Source organism: Penicillium canescens (genome assembly GCF_028828765.1).
Source record: "Penicillium canescens strain IBT 15451 chromosome Unknown utg000002l_segment0_segment0, whole genome shotgun sequence".
Taxonomy (NCBI): Eukaryota; Fungi; Ascomycota; class Eurotiomycetes; order Eurotiales; family Aspergillaceae; genus Penicillium; species Penicillium canescens.
In genome coordinates, this window is record NW_026703964.1 from 3,412,345 (window position 1) to 3,436,072 (window position 23,728).

General features: G+C 50.4%; 10 protein-coding genes across 10 annotated transcripts; 5 read left to right on the forward strand and 5 right to left on the reverse strand.

Annotated features, from left to right (window-relative positions):
• Positions 1-774: 774 nt before the first annotated feature.
• On the forward strand, positions 775-2,704 carry ilv3B (putative mitochondrial dihydroxy acid dehydratase; the record flags this gene model as incomplete). Its single annotated transcript, XM_058511241.1, has 3 exons — positions 775-927; positions 977-1,190; positions 1,251-2,704. 3 exons carry the CDS (start codon positions 775-777, stop codon positions 2,702-2,704), a joined length of 1,821 nt encoding a protein of 606 aa, XP_058376777.1.
• Positions 2,705-3,278: 574 nt separating this feature from the next.
• Positions 3,279-5,569, forward strand: N7446_002493 (RNA 5'-triphosphatase domain-containing protein; the record flags this gene model as incomplete). Its single annotated transcript, XM_058511242.1, has 2 exons — positions 3,279-3,741; positions 3,798-5,569. 2 exons carry the CDS (start codon positions 3,279-3,281, stop codon positions 5,567-5,569), a joined length of 2,235 nt encoding a protein of 744 aa, XP_058376778.1.
• A 456-nt stretch (positions 5,570-6,025) lies between these two features.
• Positions 6,026-6,955, forward strand: N7446_002494 (40S ribosomal protein eS19; the record flags this gene model as incomplete). Its single annotated transcript, XM_058511243.1, has 3 exons — positions 6,026-6,055; positions 6,476-6,600; positions 6,661-6,955. The coding sequence occupies 3 exons, from the start codon at positions 6,026-6,028 to the stop codon at positions 6,953-6,955; spliced, it is 450 nt and encodes a 149-aa protein (XP_058376779.1).
• A 677-nt stretch (positions 6,956-7,632) lies between these two features.
• Positions 7,633-8,318, reverse strand: N7446_002495 (uncharacterized protein; the record flags this gene model as incomplete). The annotated part of the gene is made up of 3 exons (XM_058511244.1): positions 7,633-7,662; positions 7,731-7,960; positions 8,138-8,318. 3 exons carry the CDS (start codon positions 8,316-8,318, stop codon positions 7,633-7,635), a joined length of 441 nt encoding a protein of 146 aa, XP_058376780.1.
• Positions 8,319-10,117: 1,799 nt separating this feature from the next.
• Positions 10,118-12,226, reverse strand: N7446_002496 (uncharacterized protein; the record flags this gene model as incomplete). Its single annotated transcript, XM_058511245.1, has 3 exons — positions 10,118-11,657; positions 11,706-12,069; positions 12,121-12,226. 3 exons carry the CDS (start codon positions 12,224-12,226, stop codon positions 10,118-10,120), a joined length of 2,010 nt encoding a protein of 669 aa, XP_058376781.1.
• A 400-nt stretch (positions 12,227-12,626) lies between these two features.
• N7446_002497 (gamma-glutamylcyclotransferase family protein) lies at positions 12,627-13,187 on the forward strand (the record flags this gene model as incomplete). Its single annotated transcript, XM_058511246.1, has 1 exon — positions 12,627-13,187. The coding sequence occupies one exon, from the start codon at positions 12,627-12,629 to the stop codon at positions 13,185-13,187; it is 561 nt and encodes a 186-aa protein (XP_058376782.1).
• A 1,801-nt stretch (positions 13,188-14,988) lies between these two features.
• N7446_002498 (uncharacterized protein) lies at positions 14,989-16,067 on the forward strand (the record flags this gene model as incomplete). The annotated part of the gene is made up of 2 exons (XM_058511247.1): positions 14,989-15,081; positions 15,153-16,067. 2 exons carry the CDS (start codon positions 14,989-14,991, stop codon positions 16,065-16,067), a joined length of 1,008 nt encoding a protein of 335 aa, XP_058376783.1.
• Positions 16,068-17,249: 1,182 nt separating this feature from the next.
• On the reverse strand, positions 17,250-18,179 carry N7446_002499 (uncharacterized protein; the record flags this gene model as incomplete). The annotated part of the gene is made up of 1 exon (XM_058511248.1): positions 17,250-18,179. One exon carries the CDS (start codon positions 18,177-18,179, stop codon positions 17,250-17,252), a length of 930 nt encoding a protein of 309 aa, XP_058376784.1.
• Positions 18,180-18,770: 591 nt separating this feature from the next.
• Positions 18,771-20,188, reverse strand: N7446_002500 (putative mitochondrial ADP,ATP carrier protein (Ant); the record flags this gene model as incomplete). Its single annotated transcript, XM_058511249.1, has 5 exons — positions 18,771-19,319; positions 19,370-19,615; positions 19,823-19,899; positions 19,977-19,998; positions 20,138-20,188. 5 exons carry the CDS (start codon positions 20,186-20,188, stop codon positions 18,771-18,773), a joined length of 945 nt encoding a protein of 314 aa, XP_058376785.1.
• A 1,469-nt stretch (positions 20,189-21,657) lies between these two features.
• N7446_002501 (KRI1 family protein) lies at positions 21,658-23,520 on the reverse strand (the record flags this gene model as incomplete). The annotated part of the gene is made up of 2 exons (XM_058511250.1): positions 21,658-23,285; positions 23,343-23,520. The coding sequence occupies 2 exons, from the start codon at positions 23,518-23,520 to the stop codon at positions 21,658-21,660; spliced, it is 1,806 nt and encodes a 601-aa protein (XP_058376786.1).
• Between the last annotated feature and the right edge of the window lie 208 nt (positions 23,521-23,728).

The window sequence follows — 23,728 nt, forward strand, 5'->3', positions numbered from 1 at the left end:
GCCAGTCGCGGTTCCCTAGAGAGAAGATCTTCTGGGCACAATGGGCTGGTTGCAGAGGCTGTTTGGTCAAGGTCCCGCTACATCTGAAGCAAAAAAAAAAAAGAGGAGAAAGCGAAGAAGCATCGGAGCAAAGAATACAGCCGGAAGGTTCGTGAAAGGGAAAGTTAAGCGGACGATCAAATGACAGGTTCACATGAGGCTCGGTTGGCGTGGACTTGAACCAAAGTACAATCCGCAAAGAGATTAGCATGAGATGATTGGGGGCAAGTATTTGACGCCATGACTTGGGCGGGAGTATATGTTCTATAGGCTGTTATAAAAGCCTCGAGAGGCTTGATAGTGAAGGCGCGTCAGATCAATATCTTAGTATGATATACTAGAGTGAACAGTTATATTCGAAGACACATCAGCCTGTAGCTCAGGTTAAGATATAGTAGTAGACTGTATCATCTATCATCCAGCTTGGTAACTTAACATGGTATATATTCATATGAGCGAGTCGACAACATGGAATGCACTGCATTTATGTTAAAGCAGTAGAAAGCAAGTCAAACACTGTCAAACATCATCAGCCTCACTCGGAGATCCCCCGGACTGGGGAAGAATAGGCGCAACTCCGATCTGATCAATCCGCCGCTGCTGAGTGGTCGAACGCCGAGGAACGCGGGGTCCACTGGGGTCGGACTTGAGTGCGAGTTCTTAGCTCGGCTGTGTGTTTTATTCCTCAATTCCTCTTTCTTTCTTGTCTTGTGTTCTATCATACTATACTTCACAATGGATCCCTCGAACCCAGAGTCTTCGCTGAGCGAGGCCAAGTACATCAACTTCCCTTCTTTGCCCGCAGACGCGAAGCATCCGGATGGCTCCCCCGCACTCAATCGCTATTCCCACACAATCACCAAGGATCATGATTTTCCCGGCGCGAGGGTAGGTCGGAATATACAATACTAGGATGGATAATGTTAACTTGCTACAGGCTATGCTCTACGCTGCCGGTGTCCCCGACAAGGAAACAATGGCCAAGAGCCCGCACGTCGGAATTGCCTCAGTATGGTGGGAGGGTAACCCGTGCAATATGCATTTGCTGGACTTGGGCAAGACTGTCAAGAAGTCAGTGATGGAAAAGGGCATGATTGGATGGCAGTACAATACCATTGGTGTCTCGGATGCAATCACTATGGGCAGTGAAGGTGAGTCCGATTGCGAGAGACCTCAAGTTTGATGAAGAAACATCGCTGATCCCTCTCTAGGAATGCGATTCTCTCTTCAGACCCGAGAGGTCATTGCCGACAGTGTTGAAACCGTTACCTGTGCTCAATACCACGACGCCTGTGTTGCTATTCCCGGGTGCGACAAGAACATGCCCGGTGTTGTGATGGGTATGGCTCGCCACAACCGCCCCTCGATCATGATCTACGGTGGAACTATTGCCATTGGTTACTCTGAGCACCTCCGGAAGCCCATCAATGTCTCGACTTGCTTCGAGGCTGCGGGTGCCTACGCCTACGGCACCCTGCGCCAGCCAGAAGATGGCGGTGACACAAGCAAGACCCAGGATGAGATCATGGATGACTTGGAACAACACGCTTGCCCTGGTGCTGGTGCTTGTGGTGGTATGTTCACAGCGAATACCATGGCTACTGCCATTGAGTCCATGGGTCTCTCTTTACCCGGTTCGTCCTCTACGCCTGCCGAGTCACCGTCCAAGATGCGTGAGTGTGTCCGCGTTGGGGAGGCCATCAAGATTTGCATGGAGAAAAACATCAGACCCCGGGACTTGCTGACCAAGCGGTCATTCGAGAATGCCCTGGTGATGACCATGGCCCTGGGTGGTAGCACCAATGGTGTGCTTCACTTCCTGGCCATGGCCCGGACGGCCGGTGTCAGTCTCACCCTGGATGACATCCAGCGGGTCAGCAACAAGATTCCCTTCATTGCCAATCTGTCCCCTAGTGGCAAGTACTACATGGCCGATCTGTATGAGATCGGTGGTATCCCATCCGTCCAGAAGCTGCTCATTGCAGCCGGTTTGCTAGACGGAGATATCCCCACTGTGACAGGCAAGACTCTCGCCGAGAACGTAGCTTCCTTCCCATCCCTGCCTGAAGGCCAGGATCTGATTCGCTCCTTGGACAACCCGATCAAAGCGACCGGCCACATCCAGATCCTACGTGGTAACCTTGCACCAGGCGGCGCAGTCGCCAAGATTACCGGCAAGGAAGGTCTCCGATTCAGCGGCAAGGCCCTCGTCTTCGACAAGGAGCACCAGCTCAACGACGCCCTCAATGAAGGTCGCATCCCTCGCGGTGAGAACCTTGTAATCATTGTGCGTTACGAGGGCCCTAAGGGCGGCCCGGGAATGCCGGAACAGCTCAAGGCCAGTGCTGCCCTAATGGGTGCCAAGCTAACAAATGTGGCTCTGATCACCGATGGACGCTACTCAGGTGCCAGCCACGGCTTCATTGTTGGGCACATTGTGCCCGAAGCCGCTGTGGGTGGCCCGATTGCGTTGGTCCGTGACGGAGATATCGTCACCATTGATGCTGAGACCAACACACTTTCCATGGATGTATCAGATAAGGAGATTGAGGAGAGACGCCTCCAGTGGTCACCCCCTACACCGCAAATCACTCGCGGTGTGCTGGCCAAGTACGCCCGATTGGTTAGTGATGCGTCGCAAGGAGCGATGACCGATCTGTTTTAAGGGGCTCGGGGAGTTCGGATGAGAAGCCCCCTGAGTATAGTATGTAGCATGTTAACGTTTCTACGATCCACAAATAGCCACTTTGCCGTCTTCTAGAAAACATAGAAAGATCCATAGTTGTTGATGGGATCTTCGGAGCCCCGCTTGAGATTGGCCAGTAGAGAATCAGCAGCTGCCCATGCTGCAGGATGGCGCGGACGAGCCGAATGGGTTCGATTGACATATCTAGAAATAGCGTCGGGGTAAACAAGGAAAAGGAGATGTGATACACGGCTTATACTCATAGTACATCGACACCCATAGTAACTGCCATAGTAACTCAAGTCACTCGAGGTCCACCAGTGGATGACTCACCCCCACGCCGTCCGTCCCGAGGCTGTGAGTGGCTGAGCCGTACCTCTCTTTGCTTTTTCTTCCCTAACTTTTCAACGTTGACGATCTCGCCCTCCTTATTGGCCTCGGACTCTTTGCGCTGTATCCAAAGAGCATCGGGTGCGTTCTCGCGTGGTGAGTGAGAACCCTGGGGGCTCTGCAGAGTCCAGGTCCAGGCCCCTCCGGGGTGTACTTAATCGCCATGGGGTCCGATACCATCTCGGCCCTCTACGACTCCTTGACCTCCCAACCCAACAATACGGGAATCGCGGCTGTCCTGCGATTTTATCACTCGGTTCGCGCGACTGCTCAAAACGCTTCCTTTTCCTCCATCGCCAACTTCCTCCGCGGCTTGTACCGCAATGACACCGTGAACTGGGGTCAGGTTGTGTTCTTGACTACCTGTGTGATCGCAATGGCGGGGTGTGGACTGTTGTCGTCTCTGGTGAGGCGCAAGCGCTCGGTGTCTGGAGGTTCTCGTGCGCAGCGCCCTTCCTTACGCAAAAGCTTAACCAAGTCCTCATCGAAGACCCTCAGTTCTTCTTCGGAGGATGACTACGAGGATGAAGACTATGACAGCAATGCATCGTTGCGTCATGGCACCAATCCTAACTATAAACCCAAGGAGGACTGGCTCTCTGAGCCTCAGAAGCAAAGTTCTGATGGTATGTCTTGCAATGCAAATCTTCCGCTGCGACTCTATGATCTGACTAGCCTGCAGCACACAAAACAGACCCAGGTATTCTCAGGAAATTCACTACATACAACTCTTACACTACCTCCATCGCTACCTATCCCGCTATCCGCACGTTCTACAGTCCTCATCCACACATTGCTCGACTGCCTACCAAACCTACCCCCGTACCGCTCCTTGTGGTTATTCATGGGCTAGGCGGATCTCTCGCACAATTCCATCACCTCCTTACGAGTCTATCTAATATTGGATCTTGCTTCGGGATTGACCTACCCGGGTGCGGACTGTCCAAGTTTGAGCCTACAGATTGGAATGCATACACAGTGGAGGCCCTGTCTGAATTACTGGTCGAGGCGATTGAACAGCACCGAGACCGGCAGTCCGGTCAGCAAGTCGTTTTGATTGGACACAGCTTGGGCTGTTCTTTGTCCGCTCTGATAGCTTCATCGACTTCATCCATCGGGGCAAAGTTAAAAGAGCACATCATCGGACTTGTCGCTATCTGCCCTCGAGCATCGCCTCCATCGGCGGACGAAACCACTGTTTTCCGCCGATTGCTGCATGTTCCTGGTCTGATTTTTGATCTCTGGCGCCGCTGGGACCGACGCGGAGGCGAACAGAGTGCCAGCGTCGCCAGAATGGTCGGCAGCGATGCCGATATTGAGACACGAGATCTTCAGGTACGATTCAACAAACAGAGCAAAACTCCTGTTTGGCGACGCATGGCCTGGGGTACTCTCCCCAGCTACGGTAATGATGGTCAGCCGGTTGGTGGACTTCCTGGCGAAAAGGTCTGGGCGGGAGTCCACATGCCGATTCTCCTGGTCGCGGGAGAAGCAGATGCGGTTACCAAACCGATTGAGGTGCAGAAGCTTTTGAAATTCTTTGGTGATGCTTCGGCCCAAACAGCGATCGATGTCACTGAAAGCAGCATCGTCCCAGACGCATCGCGAGTTCATGACCAAATGTCAACTCCAGCTGATGGTTTTGTGAGTGAAAAGCAGCTCGGACTTGGATTCGCCGCCGAGGAGAAGGGATTGGAACAGGATGGCCAGCTGGGTGCCCGCAAGAGATTGGTCAAATCAGCTATCCTGCCTGCACCCGCAGCTCATGCACTGCTCTACGACCGAGCAACCTATCGTACCCTTGCAGGAATTATTCAGGATTTCCTCTCATCCCATGTTGACAAGCGCCTTGGCCTCGGCTGGCAATTGCAATTCATGAACACATCTGGAAAGTGGGATGTCAAGAACCTTGCCAAGTGGAAGAAGGTTGCTCCAGTCTCAGAGCGGATTGCTGACACCTTTGCTGCACTCAAGATGCTGCGTGAGGTCGACGAGGAACATAATCCTGTGTCATTCTCGGCCAAGTACCGCGATCGCATCCACGCTGTCATTGACATCAGTCATGAGAGTCCGGTCTACAATCCGGCCGAGATGGAGAAAGGTGGCATTCGCTACTGCAAGCACCCGACTGTGTCTAAGATTCCCCCAACCCCAGATGAGACGCGTGACTTCATTGCCCTGGTTGATAGCCTGCAAAGGGAGATCGATGATAAGATGGAGAAGCGCGAGGACAAGTCCTTGCCTCGTCCATTGGTTGGAGTCCACTGCCATTATGGCTACAATCGCACCGGGTTTTTAATTGCTTGCTATCTCATCGAGCGTCTTGGCTTCGGTGTGCAGCAGGCAATTGATGAGTTCAACCGGTGTCGCCCACCAGGCATCCGACACGGTCATTTTGTTGACACACTATTTGTACGGTATTGCGTTGGGCTGAAGAGAGCGCCCACGCTGTAATTTGATTCTTTTTTTGGCATGGATACAGGAGCGAGGGTTTCAGGTTCAGGCATTGGGAGATGGGTTATTGTTATTTTATTTTCTTACAATAATGAGTAATGACAACTGGCACGATAGACATGTTAACTTGAGCTTGAAAAGTAAGTTACTGAAGTGTAGCATTAACGTTATAACGTTATTTAGTTGCGTAACTAGAAGTATTTAGTGCCTGGAAATGCAGGCATCAATCGAGGGCTATTGCTGCCCGACCCGTCAGGCCACAATAAATCACATGACCCAGTTTAGGGTACGGCTAACCCAAAAAGGACAAGCGAACGGCACACAGACCCAACCCGCCCAGCGTTGTGTGTGTCTTGAAATTTTGAGCGACTCTTCGACTTCGACCCTGCCCACCTCGACGCCCAACGCCTCTCTCTCTCTAATCCCTACCCTTCGACCACTCGACAAGTCGCCAAAATGGGTGGTGTTACCGTTCGCGATGTGGACGTAAGTGTCCTGCTCGATTTTCTTAGGTGATCGGCTCACCAGGTCTCCTTTGCGTGATGTGGACGGTTCGTTTCTGGATGCACGGAATCACAAACTCGATCGGATATTATCGCCATGATGGAAATAAATCGCTTGAAATACAAAACAGGCGACGGTTTATACTGTTGTCTTCAGGAAAATATCAATATTGAAGGACAAGCACGCTTGTTTTGGCGGGACCAAAATTTCAATGGATTCGTCTATCAATCAGTATTCTATCTAGGATACTCGATGCTAGGGACTACATGCTGGCAAGAACATACGACAATGTGATGAACTGCAACCAGAAACGAGCCCGACCATCTGCAAAATTGCAGACTCTGACCGATCCACACATTTTGCAAAAGGCCGTGGCTAACATGTCTCTTTTCACTCCTACAGGCGCAGAAGTTCATCTCTGCCTACTCTGCTTTCCTGAAGCGTCAGGGAAAGCTCCCCATCCCCGGCTGGGTTGACACTGTCAAGACCTCTGCCTCCAACGAGCTTCCTCCCCAGGATGCTGACTGGTACGACCATCAAAATCCATTTGCAGCAGAACAGCCAATTGACATTTGATTCCTTGACAGGTTCTACGTCCGCGCCGCCGCCTGTGCCCGCCACATCTACATGCGCAAGACCGTTGGTGTCGGCCGCCTCCGCAAGGTCCACGGCTCCACCAAGAACCGTGGTGCCCGCCCCGCCCACCACGTCGATGCCTCCGGCTCCGTCGACCGCAAGGCTCTCCAGGCCCTCGAGAAGATCGGTGTCCTCGAGACCGATGAGGAAAAGGGTGGCCGTCGCATCACCCAGTCCGGCCAGCGTGACTTGGACCGTATCGCTAAGACCACCGTCGATGAGGAGGAGGAGTCTGATGAGGAATAAACGTATCGCAACAGGGCTTTTAATAGTTCGGGGATAAGTCGTTTGTTTTTGTGGTTTTGCTTCCCGCTACGGCGTCGCTGCAAAAATTGGAAATGACGGCACAAAAATAAAAATTCGGAGCTCGGTCCCGTGCGCGACTTTACGTTTGTTTCTTACTTGTTTCCTATTCCAACGCATTTTTTTATCACACCATCTGACGACCAGACGGGGCTAGCGGAGAGAGATATGGGGGTGGAGAGTGCATGAGGAGAGGCATCAAATCCGGAGACCTGAACGAGAGAGAAGAGTGGACGAGACGGTCTTTCCAAACCTCCCCTCTTTCTGTCGAGGCACTTGACTTGTGCGGTAGACGGGAGGGGATCTTTTTCCCTTTGACATGTTTTATGATCTCCCCTCACCTCTTTGACCCGACCAACCCTACGGCGTCTTTGTTCCTGTTTTCTCTCGCGGTCTCCTGGAAATAAAGAGCATGTCTGAAACACTTCAAAACCGTTCAATCTCTCCTGTCGTAGGCGTAGATCTAGTCTGGTACGTATAACTTATTACTCTCCCGGACTCGTATATCGTCGTCCAAAACCTCGGTATGTCCAGATTGTATTAAATCATCGAAGAATTCCATAGCTTAGCCGTTGTCATATGTACAAATCAACTCAAGTTCTATCTGACTACATGTAATTTTATTTCTTCCCCGACTGAGCCGCAGTATCCTACAACCATTAGCATCAACACTCCACCCACATAACAAGACACATAAGTCAAGGAATGAGATACTCACCAAGTAAACCTGGTAAAACTGCATCTTAACACCCTCACCCTCCTTCTGAGGCGCAAAGACAACCCGTCCAGCCCAAGGTACATAGACTTCATTTTCGGGGTTAGCCTTGAGCCTATAGTTCACACCACCGTACAACATAATTTCGTCGTCGCCGCTGAAGAAGATCCGCGTAGGGGTGTGTTGGCGCGCGGCAACGTGAGTCCAGAGGCCGTGGCGGAGAGGGAGGATTTCTGTTTTGAATGCGGTTGTCAGTTGGTATATTTACAGATGCAGTGGGATAGATTTTAGCTGTATGTAGCAAGATCCGAAGACAAGATACGTCGATATCAACCTGGGCTTTGTTGCATTTCTGCATAGTTTCGTAGATTTATAGGCTGTGATTGAGAAATGAGGATGAGGAAGCATACCACTAGTACCCTTCGCCTCCTTAGGACCCATAATGAGGGTCGCATCTTCCGTAAAGCTCTGGACGTATTTCTCGTGCAAGGACTCTGTATCGCTGGTACGGTAGAAGTCTTCCATGAATGCGACGAGGGCGGCGCCGCGGGGAGGTGCCCGGGCAGTATCGTATGCAATTCGGTAGGACATTTCGGGCAGTTCGGTTTGGACTATGCTTTTTCGGTCTTGCCAGTTTCAATTGATGATTTTGGCTCTGAAAATGTGAAAAAAAAAGGAGAGAGAAGGGAAAGAAAAGTTGGGATCTGGTTGCGGGACTTGTCTATTTCATGAGGGGAAGCGTCGGAAGGGACGTATCCGATCTTATCGAGGATGATGTCAATTATAGACGGCCATTTTTGTATTTTGTTGTGCTTTAAGGAGATGGAATTGGCTATGTGGGCTCTCTTATCTACTCTATTTGGCTACGCGTGCACAGCCTTAACTTATGGTTAACTGTCAATGGCTGAAAAAGTAGAAGTGCCGTCGGCTAGCCATCTATACATCCGCCGTCGGTTCAGGACACTTGATGGCGGGTATGAGATGTTTGAGCTGTTCCTTGTATGATTGCATCCTAGTAGTAATACTACCTCTGTGACTTTGCACACCAAATCAAAACATAGTGCAGATCCGAGAATGGATATGGTCCGTTCGATGATGCTCTTCGGAAGCTGCGTCGGAAGTGGATCAACTATCCAGATATGGATTTGTAAGGTGAGGGACTTCATATATCTATTAAGGAGGTTTAATCCGTTTAGCGGACTTTTGGTACAAAGGAATAACGCTATATTTCAGAGGATTTTGTATGTGATGTTCCTATACAAACTATTTATATATATGGAGCAAGGACCTCTCCGTTCAAAGGCAAACTTGATATTGGTTTCAGAAAATAAGGGGGAAAAAACAATACCTCCATATCGGGCCTGCGATAGAAGGGAGGCTTAGACCATAATTGTTGTCTGGGATGGTGGTATATCACTGTTGTACATGTTGTTCCAACGTGAATTTGGCTTTGGTGGTTGTCAAAAAAAGTAACACCTCGCAAAATTTTGGCCCAGGAAAAAAGAAATTGCATTTTAAGTAGATTTTTTGATATTAAAAAGGAAAATTCTTAGTAGAATAAGGGCTAAAAAAAAGGTATTTCGTTCATTTCTGAGGTCTAAAGGCAGTGTCTCGCGAATTGGAGGTAAAAGAGGGATATTACGTCTTTCCTCTATAGTAATTAGGTGTTTAGGTGTTTCGTAGATTTATAAGAATTAACCAGACTTTAAACGCTCTTTAGGGAAATGTCTCGCGTTTCTATTGAAATTGTTTCCCTCTTCTCCCGTCGCTTTTAGTAAATATTTGTAGGGTTATATGGTTTTTTTTTTTTTTTTTTTTTTTTTTTTTTTGCATTTTTTGTACACTTTTTCTATAAAATTTGTTCAAATTTCTTTAATTTTCATCGCACTATCTCACTTGCCTTTGATTCTTTCAACAAGTATTGAATAGATATTACAGACATCATTTCACATTTCTTTCAACTGGGGTTTAAGAGGAAGAAAAACCTGTAAAAGGAACCCATATCGCAGACTTGATCTAGCTATAAATGAACCCAATGATATACACATGCTCGTCTACGCATCCCATATACCTCGAGCTCTGTTCAAACAGACAATGTACTTAGTAGAGGCAAAGCTTCACCTTGTTCCATGTCAGGCCCTCACCGCGTCCTTCCTTGACAACGACCCACGGTCATTCTACATTTCCACTATATTGAATGTCACCAAGGCCTTTGGCAAAAGCCAGGACAGTGCATCAGAAAAGACCTAGGCTTGACATCCATGCAGTATGTATACACATAGTGGATCTCTCATATTTAAGCTTTGCGGCCCGCAGATCTTTAAGAGCACATCAACTCATCCCAACCCAAAAGTCAACAGAGACAACCCCGCGACGTCCTAAACATCCCCCTAAACCAGGTACTCCAAAGGTAACCCCAACGCACGACACTGCTCAAGCTCAACCAGGTCCCTCATGCTCGGGGGCCACTGCAACAACCGAAACTGACCCTTCTCACGATACGACGCCCAAGACCCAGCCTCAACAGCCAGTCGAGTTGTATTAGCATAGCCCCTCGCCTTCAAAAACCCAAGGTCAGGAGTAGGATTATAAGACCGCGCAAAACTCGCCCACGAATCCAACACGTATTGCCCAAAGGGTAAATCGAACTCGTCGCGAAGCGGCAATCCCTGACGAAGAATTGTCCCAAAGACATAATACAACTCCCCAGAATGACATTTGAAATACTCCTGACTTGGATCGCCATCTGGGAATCCGTTTGTGGTAGGTGCGTCGCACACCGGGGCATTAGGCGACCAGTCGGGCATTTGGTACGAGCGGTTGAACTCGTAATAGAAGATATCCGGGAAAATATGATTCGTCATACCGGCGTATGCAGTTGCTTCATCGACACAGCGGAAGATAGCGTCTGTCGCTATCCGGGCTGTGGTGTTGAAGATATCAAGTGTAGCATTAGCCGTTGAAGGAACGGGGAATAAGTGACTCGGAGCGATGGACTCGGGTACTCCTGATTTATTCAGGAACGTCTGGATTGTCTCTCCGGCTGTTGGATAGCCTATCATGGCGGCACCATCATCTCTCATCGTTCCGATCATTAGAGGGATATTCGCTGTGGATGAAGGATTGATTAGATCCAGCTCTGGGCGGTTGAGGTAGACGCCATCAACAACTAGATATCGTGCCGAGTTAGAAAGAGTCGTAATCGTCGATGCTGGCAGTGCTCGTAGACATTCAAGCCGTGATGCAGCATCCGTGCAATTCGTCTCGGTGAGAATTGCATGCCCGACAACTTCCATCTCCTGTGCGATGGTATAGTACTTCGAGTAGGTGGTTCCATAAGCCAAGCCACCAAGATTACTCTGCATTATCGCAGCTGCAAAGTTTCCGCGGGCTTTGGGTGAATCAAGTAGAGCCCGAACTGATCCTGCCCCGGCCGACTGCCCGAATATTGTCACTCTGTCTGGATCGCCCCCGAAATCATGGATATTGCGACGAACCCACTCCAATGCTGTGGTTTGGTCTGCTAGACCGTAGTTCCCATTTGTTTTTCCGTTGTCTAGGGCGAGGAAGCCAAGTGTTCCGAGGCGGTAGTTGATCGTTACGACGACTACATCGCCCCGAGAAGCGAGGTTCGTGCCGTCGAATGTTGAGTCGCTACCTGTGCCGCTTGTGAATGCTCCGCCGTGGATCCAGAGCATCACCGGTTTGAGGTTCTTCTTTTTGATTTTTGATGGGTTGGGCAGGTATGGTGTCCATATATTGAGGAACAGACAGTCTTCCGAGCCGGTGGATCCTTGGGCACATTCGGGGCTATAATTGAGGGCTGAAGTCTTTTTACCGCTCCCTTTGTATGACTGTGCATATTCCCATCGGGGAGGCACTTTGGCGTATCGAATTCCTTGGAAGCGGAAACTGAATCGGTCTCGGAATCTGGTCTATTAGCATGACTTGCTGGTTCTCGAGATGTCCGCTTCTTACCCGGTGAGATGTTCGTTGTTGGAGTGAACTGACACCTGCCATTGTGAATTTGTGTTTTGAAAAGTCTTGTTTGAATGTGGAGCGCTCTGTGTACAGAGAACGGGGAGTCTGGTATTTGCAGAAGCGGTATTGATATGGCCGTTGGCATCGATGGTTGATGCTTTTCGGGTTGAGGTCCAGAAACGTTGACTGCGTGCATATTTGCCTTGGAAGACAAGGTAATCCAAGTTGGACTGGATACCATTGAAGTCGGAGTATGCTCCCCAGAGACTCTCTCCGAGCTTTTGACAGCTTTCGGTGGCTTCGTTCCATGGCCTCGCGTCGAGGATTAGAACTCCCGAGCTAGCTAGTGGACTTTCGGTTTCTATGTGAAGTGTGAATTTTTGTTTCCCGTGTATAAACAAGCATACCTTACCTAGTAGATCATTGTGAATGAGAATGGAAATATCGGAGTTCAGGGATTCTGGGCTCACTGCTTTCGCGGTGATTGCCCAAAGCGACAACACAACCCAGCTGAACATTGTGCAGATATGAACCGAACCAACAAAGTATTTACTTGATAGCAGTCCTCGCTCTATATGATTGCTCTCTGATTTGGCTAAGTGACTAGGTATTTAGGCACTAAACCCCGCGCCGGCCAAACAGCCTTGACGAAATAGGATCGTGAAGCTCCATTCATCCGGGGATCGCCAAAGCTTGAATGTTCATGAATATAGATTGTTTCAAGAATAAGCATTCACTAGACGTATTCACAAGTTGTAGCCTAGAAAGCCTGTGGTTGTCATCACTAAGGTCATATTTGACCGGGAGTTTGATCACAACAATCAACATGACCACAAACATCAACACCTGCCTCACTTCATCAAGTCTCACTTCTCTCTCTCTTTCTCTTCCAACTCTTCCACATCCATCACCACCATCATGGTCAACACACTTACTGAAGCATCATCATCGCGCGATGCCGTACCACCAACCCCACCCCCACCACCACCAGCAAACCCCCAGTCCAAGATATCACCAAGCGTCCTCAAAATGAGAACAATCGCACCAGAAAGCGTCCTCTTCACACCAAGCCCCAGACCCCAAGGCCCCGCCCCAGCAGGCCTGTACTTCTTCTACGGCACCCTCCAGCACCCAACCCTCCTGAAGAACATCCTCAATCTCGCCGAGGAGCCAGTCCTCCGCCCCGCCTATCTTCACGGCTACAAATGCAAGCTCTGGGGTTCATATCCCGCCCTCTTACCTGGGAGGCCACGGGACACAGTGCAGGGATCTGTCTATGAGGTGGCGAGCGTTGAACATGCGGAGAGACTTGCCGTTTACGAAACTAATAGCTATGCCCCTCGGGCTTGTGAGCTGCGGTTTGGTGAACGTGGAGCTTCGGAGTATTATGAGGGAATTTGCTTCATGTTTGTGGGGAACACGGGGGATTTGAGGGACGGGCAATTTGATCTGGGGGAATGGCTGAAGCAGCAGAAGTGAAGTGAAGTGAAGTGACGGAGATGACCTCGGGATTCGGTGGAGGGGCTGGGAGATCAGTTATGGCAGCCGAGTCTACCAAGCATACATCTAACTTAGCAACAGCTACAAATCAATGATCATCACGCCAATGGAGGCGCAATCAATTGCGTATTCCTATTCTTATTCTGAGTCAGACAGTTGACTAAACAATTCCTTACAATTTCATTCTTACCTTGTACGCCGGACACCGACACCGGCCGGACACGAGGGCTGAGAAAAGCCATGGCCGGCCTACGTACGACATACATCGAATCAACACCCTCGGCTGGCAATGCCGAAGGGGTAGACCGGGCAAGTATGCGAGCAAACCAGGAACCAGCGCCAACCGGCTTGGGACAATAGATCCCCCAACGGAGGGGTTGGGGTAGTGTATGGAATAGAAGTGTACAGAAGGTGACATGCAGCTCTAGCTTCTACCTGCCCGCACCCCACACAGGTGAGAGGGGATTGAGGCCTCCCGCATACTATACGCATAGGCCCAACAAGTCAACGGGAGTACAAGAAGAGGCTTGTGTGTTGTACAGGTATAGGTACTTGGACCTCGCGCTAGGCATTCTTCGGGGGTTTTCGTGGCAACGGGGCCACGGTGTCAGTTATGCAGCATTGCATTCCAACCTTAGATGTCGCATTGTTTAGATAATTGGGTTGCGAGTTAGAGATTTGCGGCATTTCTAATGAAACACGGCTATCGAGTTGGGTAGAGATGTGACAATCTGTAAGTCACTAGTACTTATGACGTTGAGGGGCTAGTCCAGATTATAGTGGGACCCGAGGGTAAGTGGATGTACCTAGTACATGTTCAGATGGAGGGGTATCGCACAATGAAAACGTCATTATGGGAAAGGGAAAGTGTGGCATATGCGTAGAGATGAAGACTCTATTAGCTATAACTACCCATGCAGACAGTCCATGGACTTGTCAATCGTTAAATCATCACGTAGTAATAGGGCAACACGTGCCCCGAGCGAGGCTTATCAGCCGATAGATAGGCAATGATAGGGTTACGCCCTGAAGCGCTGCAAGCGTTCAAAAGGCGCACGAGCATTCGGAGTTGCCATGACTGGCCACTTGGCATTTGAGGGGTTTTTGGTACCTGGGGCTACGAAGTACTTGGTCTAGGTCGATCTGCTCAGGGATATGAGAACTTGATCTACTCTATACTATATATTACTATAGATTAGAGAGTAGATAGTAGAGGGTAAAGAAGAGAATAAAGAACAAATAATAGAGAGAGTACATATGTAATATGTGAGAGTGATCAAATAATTCCCTATACTTAAGAGTATTCAGATAGAGTCTATACCGGAATAGCCCGGTATCCACGAGGCGCCAATCAACCGGCCCACGCGCCTCTACTTCCAAGTATAGGAGGGCATCGGGCCTCGTCACACCCCTCTTATCTTGTAGTCACTTGTCACTCTGATTCCCTTTCTTTCTTTCTTTTCTTCACACATTCACATTCACATTCACATTCAAGTCACTTATCGCGACTATCCCTTACCGCGCATCCCCTGCGTGTGGATCCTAGCCCTAACAGCTACTTCGCGTTGACACGGCCACCCCAGAACCGTGTCTTTTCAAAGTGAAAGGTGAGTAACTCTGCTTTGTTCAGACTCCATAGTACAAACAGACATTTTTGTCTGTTGCCACCCGATCGTTCCTTCCCGTGGTACCGCTTTGTCGCGTCTTTGATAGGTCTTCTGACTCATATATCCCGTGTTGCGCTTAGGACATCTCTCCTTTCACAACTATCTCCTCCATCATGGCTCCTCAAACCTCCAGTATTGCAATGGCTCTTGCTGGCAAGACTGCTTCAGTTGATATCCCGCGTCGTGCTGGCCTCGATGGCGGCCGCGTGCCTACCCGCGGACAGCCTGCGATGCTGCCCACGCCACCCAACTCTATCTCACCGACCCTTCCCCCCAGGCCTTCAAACAACGTGTCACTCTGTCGCCTGGATCTCCTCTGTCGACTGTCCCCCAGTTGGACTCCGATATCGACCTCCAGGATGCCGTCGAACACACGAACCATACCCCCCAGTCCGCCGAGCTGGACAGCGCGGGCGACATCACCCCGGCGATGCTCGCCAAATACCATCTCCCCGAGATCCTATTGCAGCAAGGCCCCCTGGCCATTCGCCACGTGATGGGTCATCTGACAACGTCGGTGCCGGGCTTCTCGCGCATTCCCCCAGCCAAGGCGCGCCGCCTGGTTGTCGCCGCGTTAGAAGGTCGTGGAAATGGCGGCGAGGCCGGCGGTCTCGACGGCGACGTGGTTTTCGAGAAGATCGGCTGGGGCCGCTGGGACGCGCGCCGTCGCGGTGAGCCTGCGCGTGAGCGCGAGTTGAACGCGTCGTCTTCACCTCCCTCCAGCGTGGCAGATTCATTCCAGCAGCGCGGTCTGCAAATCCAAGGCCAGTCAGGTTGGCAAGTCCGGCACCCGTACCGGATGAGCTTCGCCGAGTCCACGGCGTTCTCGTACAACGACGATTACGGCATGCACGGCGACCTCGACATGCTCGAACACGAAGCTGATAAGATGTCTCTCGACGGCGACGATGGCGAGTACTGTTCTTCGTCGGAGGCCCCCGACGAAATGCAAGAGAACGAGTGGGATGAAGGCGATGTCACCGATGAAGAGGACTGGGCGCAGATTGGCGCGGATGCGTTGCGCGCCCGTTCGCTCAACACCGGCGGCATGTTCAACAACGTCGCAGCGCGCGCAAAGCCCCAACCTGCCATTTTCCCTCCAGATGGACCTGTGGCCAAATCCGCACCCCGCACGTTTGACACCCAGGAACGCGCCGCGGTGGAGGCACTTCTCCGCCTGGGCTCCATGTAATGCCCCACCCACGATCGGCGTTTCTCTCATCTTTTTTCTCAAGCCGTCAGAGCTGGTCTGGACCGTTCTCGATGTGTCTTTCTTTTTTTCGCGATAATCCAGAAAATACAAAGCCTTCAGATTTTGGCTAGCTTGCAGTGCAACTAGCCCGGGCATCGGCGTTGGGACTTTTGTGGTATTGGGTTTTCCAAAGACGGCGTTTAATTCCTCCCTTTTTCTTTCTGTCATGCCCTGCTACGAACCACTTGTCATCTGATTCAGAGTTGCCAGTCCTGTTCGAGACTGCACTATGGCAAGTCCAAATACCCCTGTTTTGTCTCATCTCTTTTCTTTGATGTCCTGGACTGGGTCACAATGCTCATCCATTGTTTGCCACCTGGTCATTCCGGCGTTATTACCTTGCATCAGTCGTGTCAGCTACAACAGCTGCGACATCATGTCCTTTTTCATACTTTGGGCCTTATTTTCTAATATCTCTTCTCTTTTTTACTTTTCTATGGGTCCACATTGTCTCTCTCTATCTCTGTCTGACAACTCCCCAATCAACACAGAAACCAACCTGGAACATGGTCCCGGTCGTCTTAATTGCACTGCACTGGCTCCACATCTCCGTTGGAATCGTCTTGTTGGTTGTCTCAGTCATCTTAACTGATCCAACTGAGAATTTGTCCTCGCTCTTCTGTCGTTCTCATTCCTGTTCATGTGTACATTGCAGATTTTATCTATTCTTGCATTGTCTTGGGGTTGATCTTAGGCTGAATCTCTCCCTTCTTTTTGCTCTTTTCTCTTTACTCTTTACTCTTTTCGGTCGGATACCGAGAATGGAAGTACATAGTCATACACAACACCCCCCCTCGGGTTTGGGTGGTTAGGAGGAACAGGAACCGTTGCACTTATTTGCTTCGGTTGGGTTGATATTGATATTCTTACCATGCAACATAGCATCAATGCAATCCACACTCCATACCAATACCAAGCTTTAAATGAAAAGTCAAGCAGTCATGAATGATTCAATTTAAACCTAATATCATATCATATCCAGTAGGCATAATACACAAACCAGACCAAACCAGACCACCCAACAACTCAAACCCAAAATCCAAAACCAACTGTACAAATACGCAACACAGCAAAGTGCAAATCAACAACCCCAAGACCAAGACCGATACCAATACCCAAAATCTACTTCTCATCATGAGCATCGTTGATCCTCTTCCAAACTTCCTTCTCGACCTCCGCCAATTTACTCCCAGCAGCCTGCATCCACCCCTTGGCCGCACTCATAAACCCACCCTCGTCGGGGAACACATCACCCGCTCCACCACCTGAACCTGATCCACTCCCACTCCCATATCCATACCCATACCCATACCCACCCCGCCCACTCCCAGAAGCACTATTGCTATAATTTGGGAGAGCCTGGGTCTGTGAATGGGGACGGTGTCCGGCGGATGTTTGGTAGACGGTGTTGTAAGGTGCGGATGTTGAGTTTGGGATTGTGTTTGGGTGGATTTGGGGTTGGGGGGAGGGGTTATAGGCGTAGGAGTTTGGATAGGATGGTTGGGGTGGTTGACCTATTTGTCCTCCTGTAGCTGTCCCTGTAGGTGCTGTTGCTGTTGCTGTTGCAGGTACTAGGGTTCGCGGGGAGATAGCTTCGCCTGCTTTAGGTGGTGGCGGGATTGGGGACCGGGTTGATGGAGCAGGAAATGGAGCAGGAGGCTCTGGGACCGCGCCTGGTTGTGGTTGTGGAGGTGATGTAGCTCTAGCAGTAACGGATTCTGGGGATGTTTGTGTTGCTGATAAACTGTCTGTTTGCGAGGCTGTCGCTGTAGGTGTTGGCAGACCTGCTGCCGCGCCGGGCTGAGCTGGAGCTGGAGCTGAATCTGAGGGGTCGGCCGTTGTATAGATAGAAGCAGCTGACGGCGCTGTAGCTGTAGCTGTCGTCGTCGCTGGGTTCTGAGCAGGCTGGGAGGGATCTGTTTTAGACGCTTCGACTTCGATTGCGGTGGCGGGTTCGGGGCGTGAGGTTGTTGCTTGTGTTTCTGTTTCTTCCGTCTTATTCGCGTTGACGGGCGCAGAGGTGTAGGTTTGGATACCGGTTGGAGTAGACATTTTGATTTATGGTGACGGTTTGTGTTTAGGGGAGAGGTTGGAAAGTAAAGGATAGTTGGGGAGCCTCAAGGGAGCTAGACGTCATGGCTGTTTCCGTTGTGGAGCCGTTGGCCGCTTTGGGTTGATTTGCTTATTTTGGGAACTTCTTGTTGGAGATGGCTGTGGAATGGATGGTACAGTGCACTATAGTATGCCGCGTTCTTATGGAATTACATATTGTGTTGACTGTTGGTGCAGTTCATGGTGGTGAGCTGTATGAACAGGTGTTATACACTGCGTGAAGTAGATCCCTGCCAAACATCCATGAGGCGACGTGTCTCCAATTCAAGTTATTCAATTTGACTTGTTTACAGTGGAGTAAATGAAGAAAAGAAAAAGAGTTTGCAGGCAGTAAAGTACATTGGGTACAAATAAGGGAAGAATCACACCATTCTATGCTTCAAGATCCCCCCGACCCATTTCTTGACGCATCTATCTTTTGACCATCCCACAACCTCGACTTCCACGCCCAGTGGTTACACCGGGCAGGTTTGCATCCCCTGTTTCCAGTATAACTACAATGGCTAAAGATTCACATTCTCAGTGAATCCCTTAGAACTTCTTACCGAGGAGGAGGAGCTGGGCCTTGTCGTAGATGGACAGGACACCGGCACCGGCAACACCACGGAGGATGTTAGCACCGGCACCCTTGAAGAGAGACTTGACACCCTCCTTGGCGATGATCTGGCGGGCAGCATCCATGGAGGACTTGTACTTGACGGCCTCACCGGAGGTCATCATCATACGGCGACGGACGGTGTCAAGGGGGTAAGAGGCAACACCGGCACCGGTGGTGACGGTCCAGCCGAGCAGGAAGGAAGCGAGGAAAGAGCCCTCAAGGGGACCAACCAGGAGAACGGGCTTGATGGAGTCGTACATGCCGAAGTAGAGACCACGGTAGACAACAATTCCGAGAACGGAGGGACCGAAACCACGGTAGAGACCGGCAATACCGTCGGAGGCGAGGGTCTTGCGGTAGACATCCACGAGACCGTTGAACTGGCGGTCACCGGTACCCTTGGCGGACTTGGCGTCGTTGGCCAGACGGGTACGGGCGTAGTCCAGAGAGTAGACGAAGAGGAGGGAAGTGGCACCGGCAGCCTAGGATCTGTTAGTGTGGCTTAGAACAGAGATTTTCAGGGGATACATACACCACCGGAGGCAAGGTTACCCATCATCCACTTGGCGTATCCATCACGCTCCTTCTTGTAGGAGAACATGGACTTGTAGGTGTCGCGGAAAGCGAAGTTGAGGGCCTGGGTAGGGAAGTAACGGATAACGTTGGCGGTGTTACCACGCCAGAGAGAAACGACACCCTCAGCGGCAGCGGTACGCTTGAAGCAGTCACCGATACCGTTGTACTTGCGGTCGAGACGACCGGCCTTGAGCATCTCATCCTATATAGCCATTTGGTTAGATTCTTTCTTGCAAGATGTAGCTGCCGATCGGCAGGGCTAGAGGAAAAAATTTTCACGGGCGGCGAACTATATCAAAACGCTGCTCATGTCCAATTCTGAGATTCACAATCGATTGTGATCATGATTCAGACTGGTCTTCTTTCTCTGGTCCTTCCAATCGGTGCTTGATGGGTGGTGGTTACCAACCTGGTTCTGGATCAGGAGCTTGATACGCTCGATGGGGGCAGCAGCGGTCTTGGAGACAGCGGCGGAGACACCACCCACTGTGATGCAGTCAGTATTTGTTTTCTTGTGCTTTCAACTGGCTGTTGCTAGTCAGAGCTGAAGGCGTGGAACGTACTCAGGAAGTCGACAACGAAGCCCTATAGAGGTTGTTAGTATGTTTATTTTGATGGATGCACATTCGTGTAGAACGTGTCTGATGATTGAATCGCGATTCATCCAGATGGAGATGCGAAGCATCTCCAACTAGATTCACGCGTATCCCTTGGGAAGACTTACGGGCATGCCGAAGACCGACTTGTCGGCCTGGTTAACCTCACCGGAACCCATTGTGAATGTTGTGCAAAGAAAACGGGATGCAAAAAAAAGAGAGGAGATGGTTGTCAAGAAGAAAGAGACACCAGGGATGAGAAGGAAGAAAAGGAAGAGAAGGCGGGAAGGGGGTCAGGAAAAAAAAAATACTGTACACGGGATCCAGCCACTAGTGCCCAATCAGGAAGAGCCAAGGGTTCAAATACGGAAATTACCATGTATTGTCTTGCCTCTGGCCGACTTCTCCCGATCCACTGAAAATTCTGCATTCGGCCAGTTTGCTTTGTTCTGCGCATAACTTGGTCAGTTTGTGTTATTTGGTGTTATTGTATCTATCAATCCCTATACCGATTGTCTATTCATAGCTTCACCTACAAATTTACTACCTATGCCATATAATATTCCCAAATCCACGTAGTCCCGAGCAACGGTCCAAGCGTACGGTGTAAATTTCCCCGTCCAATGCCGGGCCTCCACTCCCCGAGACCTCCTTTCTGCTGGCCGAGCATCCGATGGCAATTGATATCGGACTTGCCACCGACGTATAGTCTAGGGCCCGGGCATATGTACTCGGTGTGGTCAGCATTGAGTCGAGCAGTGGCTCTGGAGGAGAGTTCCCTGGTGAGATACATTGCTAGACCTTTGTTTCGGACTGAAGGTTCTCGCTGGACTACTACATCAGGAATCTCTTTTTACAGCTTCAACTTGACCATCTTGGATCTGTCAATATCTAATCATTACTGCAAATGCACCAGATACATCAAACATGACCCAAGCCTCTTCGCTGCGGCAGTAACAACACACGCAGACCTCTGCATATTGCAGCATAGCATGTGAGGGATACCAAGATCTGATTTGGTTTTATATGAGACATTTTTCCAATACATCCAAGTCGCAGGTACAAGCTTTACGGTGACGAACTTACGCATGGACAATGTACCTGGGTACATCCGATGTTGGACAATGCCAGGTACCCGCCCATAATACGTCGTACCCACTTTCCTTGATTCTCGACTCTTTTGCTACGAGGTAAATGGGTCAAGAGGATACTATAGGTAAATTCGGGGGGAGCTTCATCAGCTTGGGGTAATCAAAACAATGAACCTCCCCAGCAACGCTAGTTTGGTGGGCCCGGTCGCATGGAGGCTTGCCACTTTTGGCTGCTGTGTTGGACAGAGGGTTTGAGCTGGAAAGGGGCTGTGGTGACGATCTTGTAGGTTGGATGCGTTTAATATGGTGAGAAGTAGACTTCGTAGTCTATATGCGATTATTTGAGATCTTTGTTGTGATTGAGGTGTGGTGGAATGTCAATTCCAGAATATATATCCAGTGGACAGCATATCGTCAAAAGGTTTGACTTTTCTCTTGAAATTTCCACTTGACTTTATATTCTACGACTAAACACAGGAGTTAATTGATGAAAGACGTAAAAATGCTTATTTTGGTCATAATTCGAACTTTAGACAATGGTAAATACAACACCACATTTAGTGCTTCTTCGACCTCTTTCTCTTCTTCCTCGTGCCATCACCCTCTCTAATATCAACCTTAGCCTCACCAGTCTCCTCAGACTGACTAGGCTTAGCATCCCCACCGAATGAGAACTCCGGTCCATCCTCGTTGCCAAAGGTGTCCTTGCGCCACTCGCGAAGACGGGCCTTCTTGCCCAGCTTCTTCTGGTCACGGCGCTTCTGCTCCTCTTCGCGGAAGGAGGCCAGCTTCTTCAGACCTGCGAACTTGTTGAGCTGTGTGTCATCCGCCATGAGAATGTCCCGGGCAGTCAAGCCAAAGCTCTGCGGCGAGGTCTCGCGGTAACGGAACTTGGTGGCGTTCTTCTTGGTGGCTCCGGGGAGCAGAGTAATATCGAGATCAAGGTTGCGGTCGACGGCCTCCTCAATGCGAAGACGGTCCTTGCGGGCTTCGCGCTTCTGCTCACGCTTGGCTTCGGCCTTGCTCTTCTTAGAGCCGGTGGCTTCGTCGTCATCTTGTTCCTCCGCGTCGGACTCGACAGTGGGCAGCGCCTCGCCGTCTTCGTAGTCTGGGATGAGATCGTTGATGTCGATGTCGTCATCCCATGTAGGCTTCTTGGGTTTGTGCTTCTTGCCATTTTCATTGTCACTGCCCTCTCCCTCATGGTAATACTCCTCGCCGAATCGTTTTTGCATCTCCTGCTCCCAGTTGGAATCGTCCCAAGCGTCGTCCAAGAATCGAGACCAGTCATCATCAGTGAAATTTGAGGCACGAAGACCGGCAACCTCCTTGATCTGGTCGACCTTCTTCTGGAGCTCCTCAGTCTTCAACTTGCGAAGACGGTTCTTCTCGGTCTCGCGAAGCTTCTTCTCGTCTTCCTTTTGCTGGCGCTCGGCATCACGAATCTTCTTGCGAGAGCTCTTCTCCTCTCGACGGACAGATTGCTTGTTGGTGAGATCACGAGAGTGAGTAACAAGAGCCTCGTTCATCTTGTTGGGGTCTTCGAAACGGAAGTTGTATGCTTCCTCCAAGGCGTCTGCCCGCTCGACATCGTCATCATCATCGGAATCGAAGGGGTGTAGCTCTGGCTTGTCGGCAGGAATCCAGGCTCGCGCAGACAAGAAGTTGGACAGGAAAGTCTCGGGGTCCTTGTCTGCGTTCTCGATGTCGAGCTTGATCTCAGGCTTGGGCAATGATGTGTCCTGACCGGGCTTCCGAACCAAAAACTCATCGGCATCTTCCATCTCTTCATCCGACTCTGCCGCTCCGTGCATCTCCTTGACAAGGTCATTCTTCAAGTCGGCCTGCTCTTGCGCATAGGTCCTAGGAGTGTTTTCCTCCTCAGCAGGGTTGACACCCTTCAGGAGGTTCTCGGTATGGTATTGGCGTAGGTTCATGGACTTCTCCTTAGGTCCCTTTGCGGCATTGACTTCCTCGGGGTCGAACTTGGTGTAGAAGGTGACATCCTTATCATAGACACGGGGGTCCTTGGAGCGAATAGCGTTAAGAGTCGCTGAGATCTCAGCATCCAGGGCCTCTGTGGCCAGCTCCGCATCGTCATCCTCTTCTTCGGAAGTGGAATCGTCGGACTCTTCATCGCCTGGGCGCTTTCCGAGACTGGACGTCTTGCCGTACTTGGATTCCACTATTCCAAATCCACATTAATATATGTCTTCAAGTAGCAACTTTGGGAATAACATACGTCTCGCAACTTCCTCTCTTTTCTTGTTGTGTTCGAATCGACGAGCGTAGTCCTCGTTGATCTTGAATCCAGTGTCTGGCGACTGCTTGCCGAGGAGAACCCCGCCAGCCTCATCGCCAGAGTCACTGTCGCTGTCATGATCCATGAGCTTCCGCATCTTCTTAGAAGGAGGCTCCATTGCCAGGTATTTGCTTGAAGATCGACTTCGTGAAATCCCCGAGTGGCAGAAAGGAAAAAATCTCACACCGCCCCTGTAAACTGCAGAGCCAGGCACCAAGGCACCAATGGCAATCACTGACGTAGCCAATTAGATCATCTCATCCCCGGAGGCTCAGGGCTGAGCGTCTGCACAGTTCAGAGCCCCGGATATTCAAGGCACGTGGGAT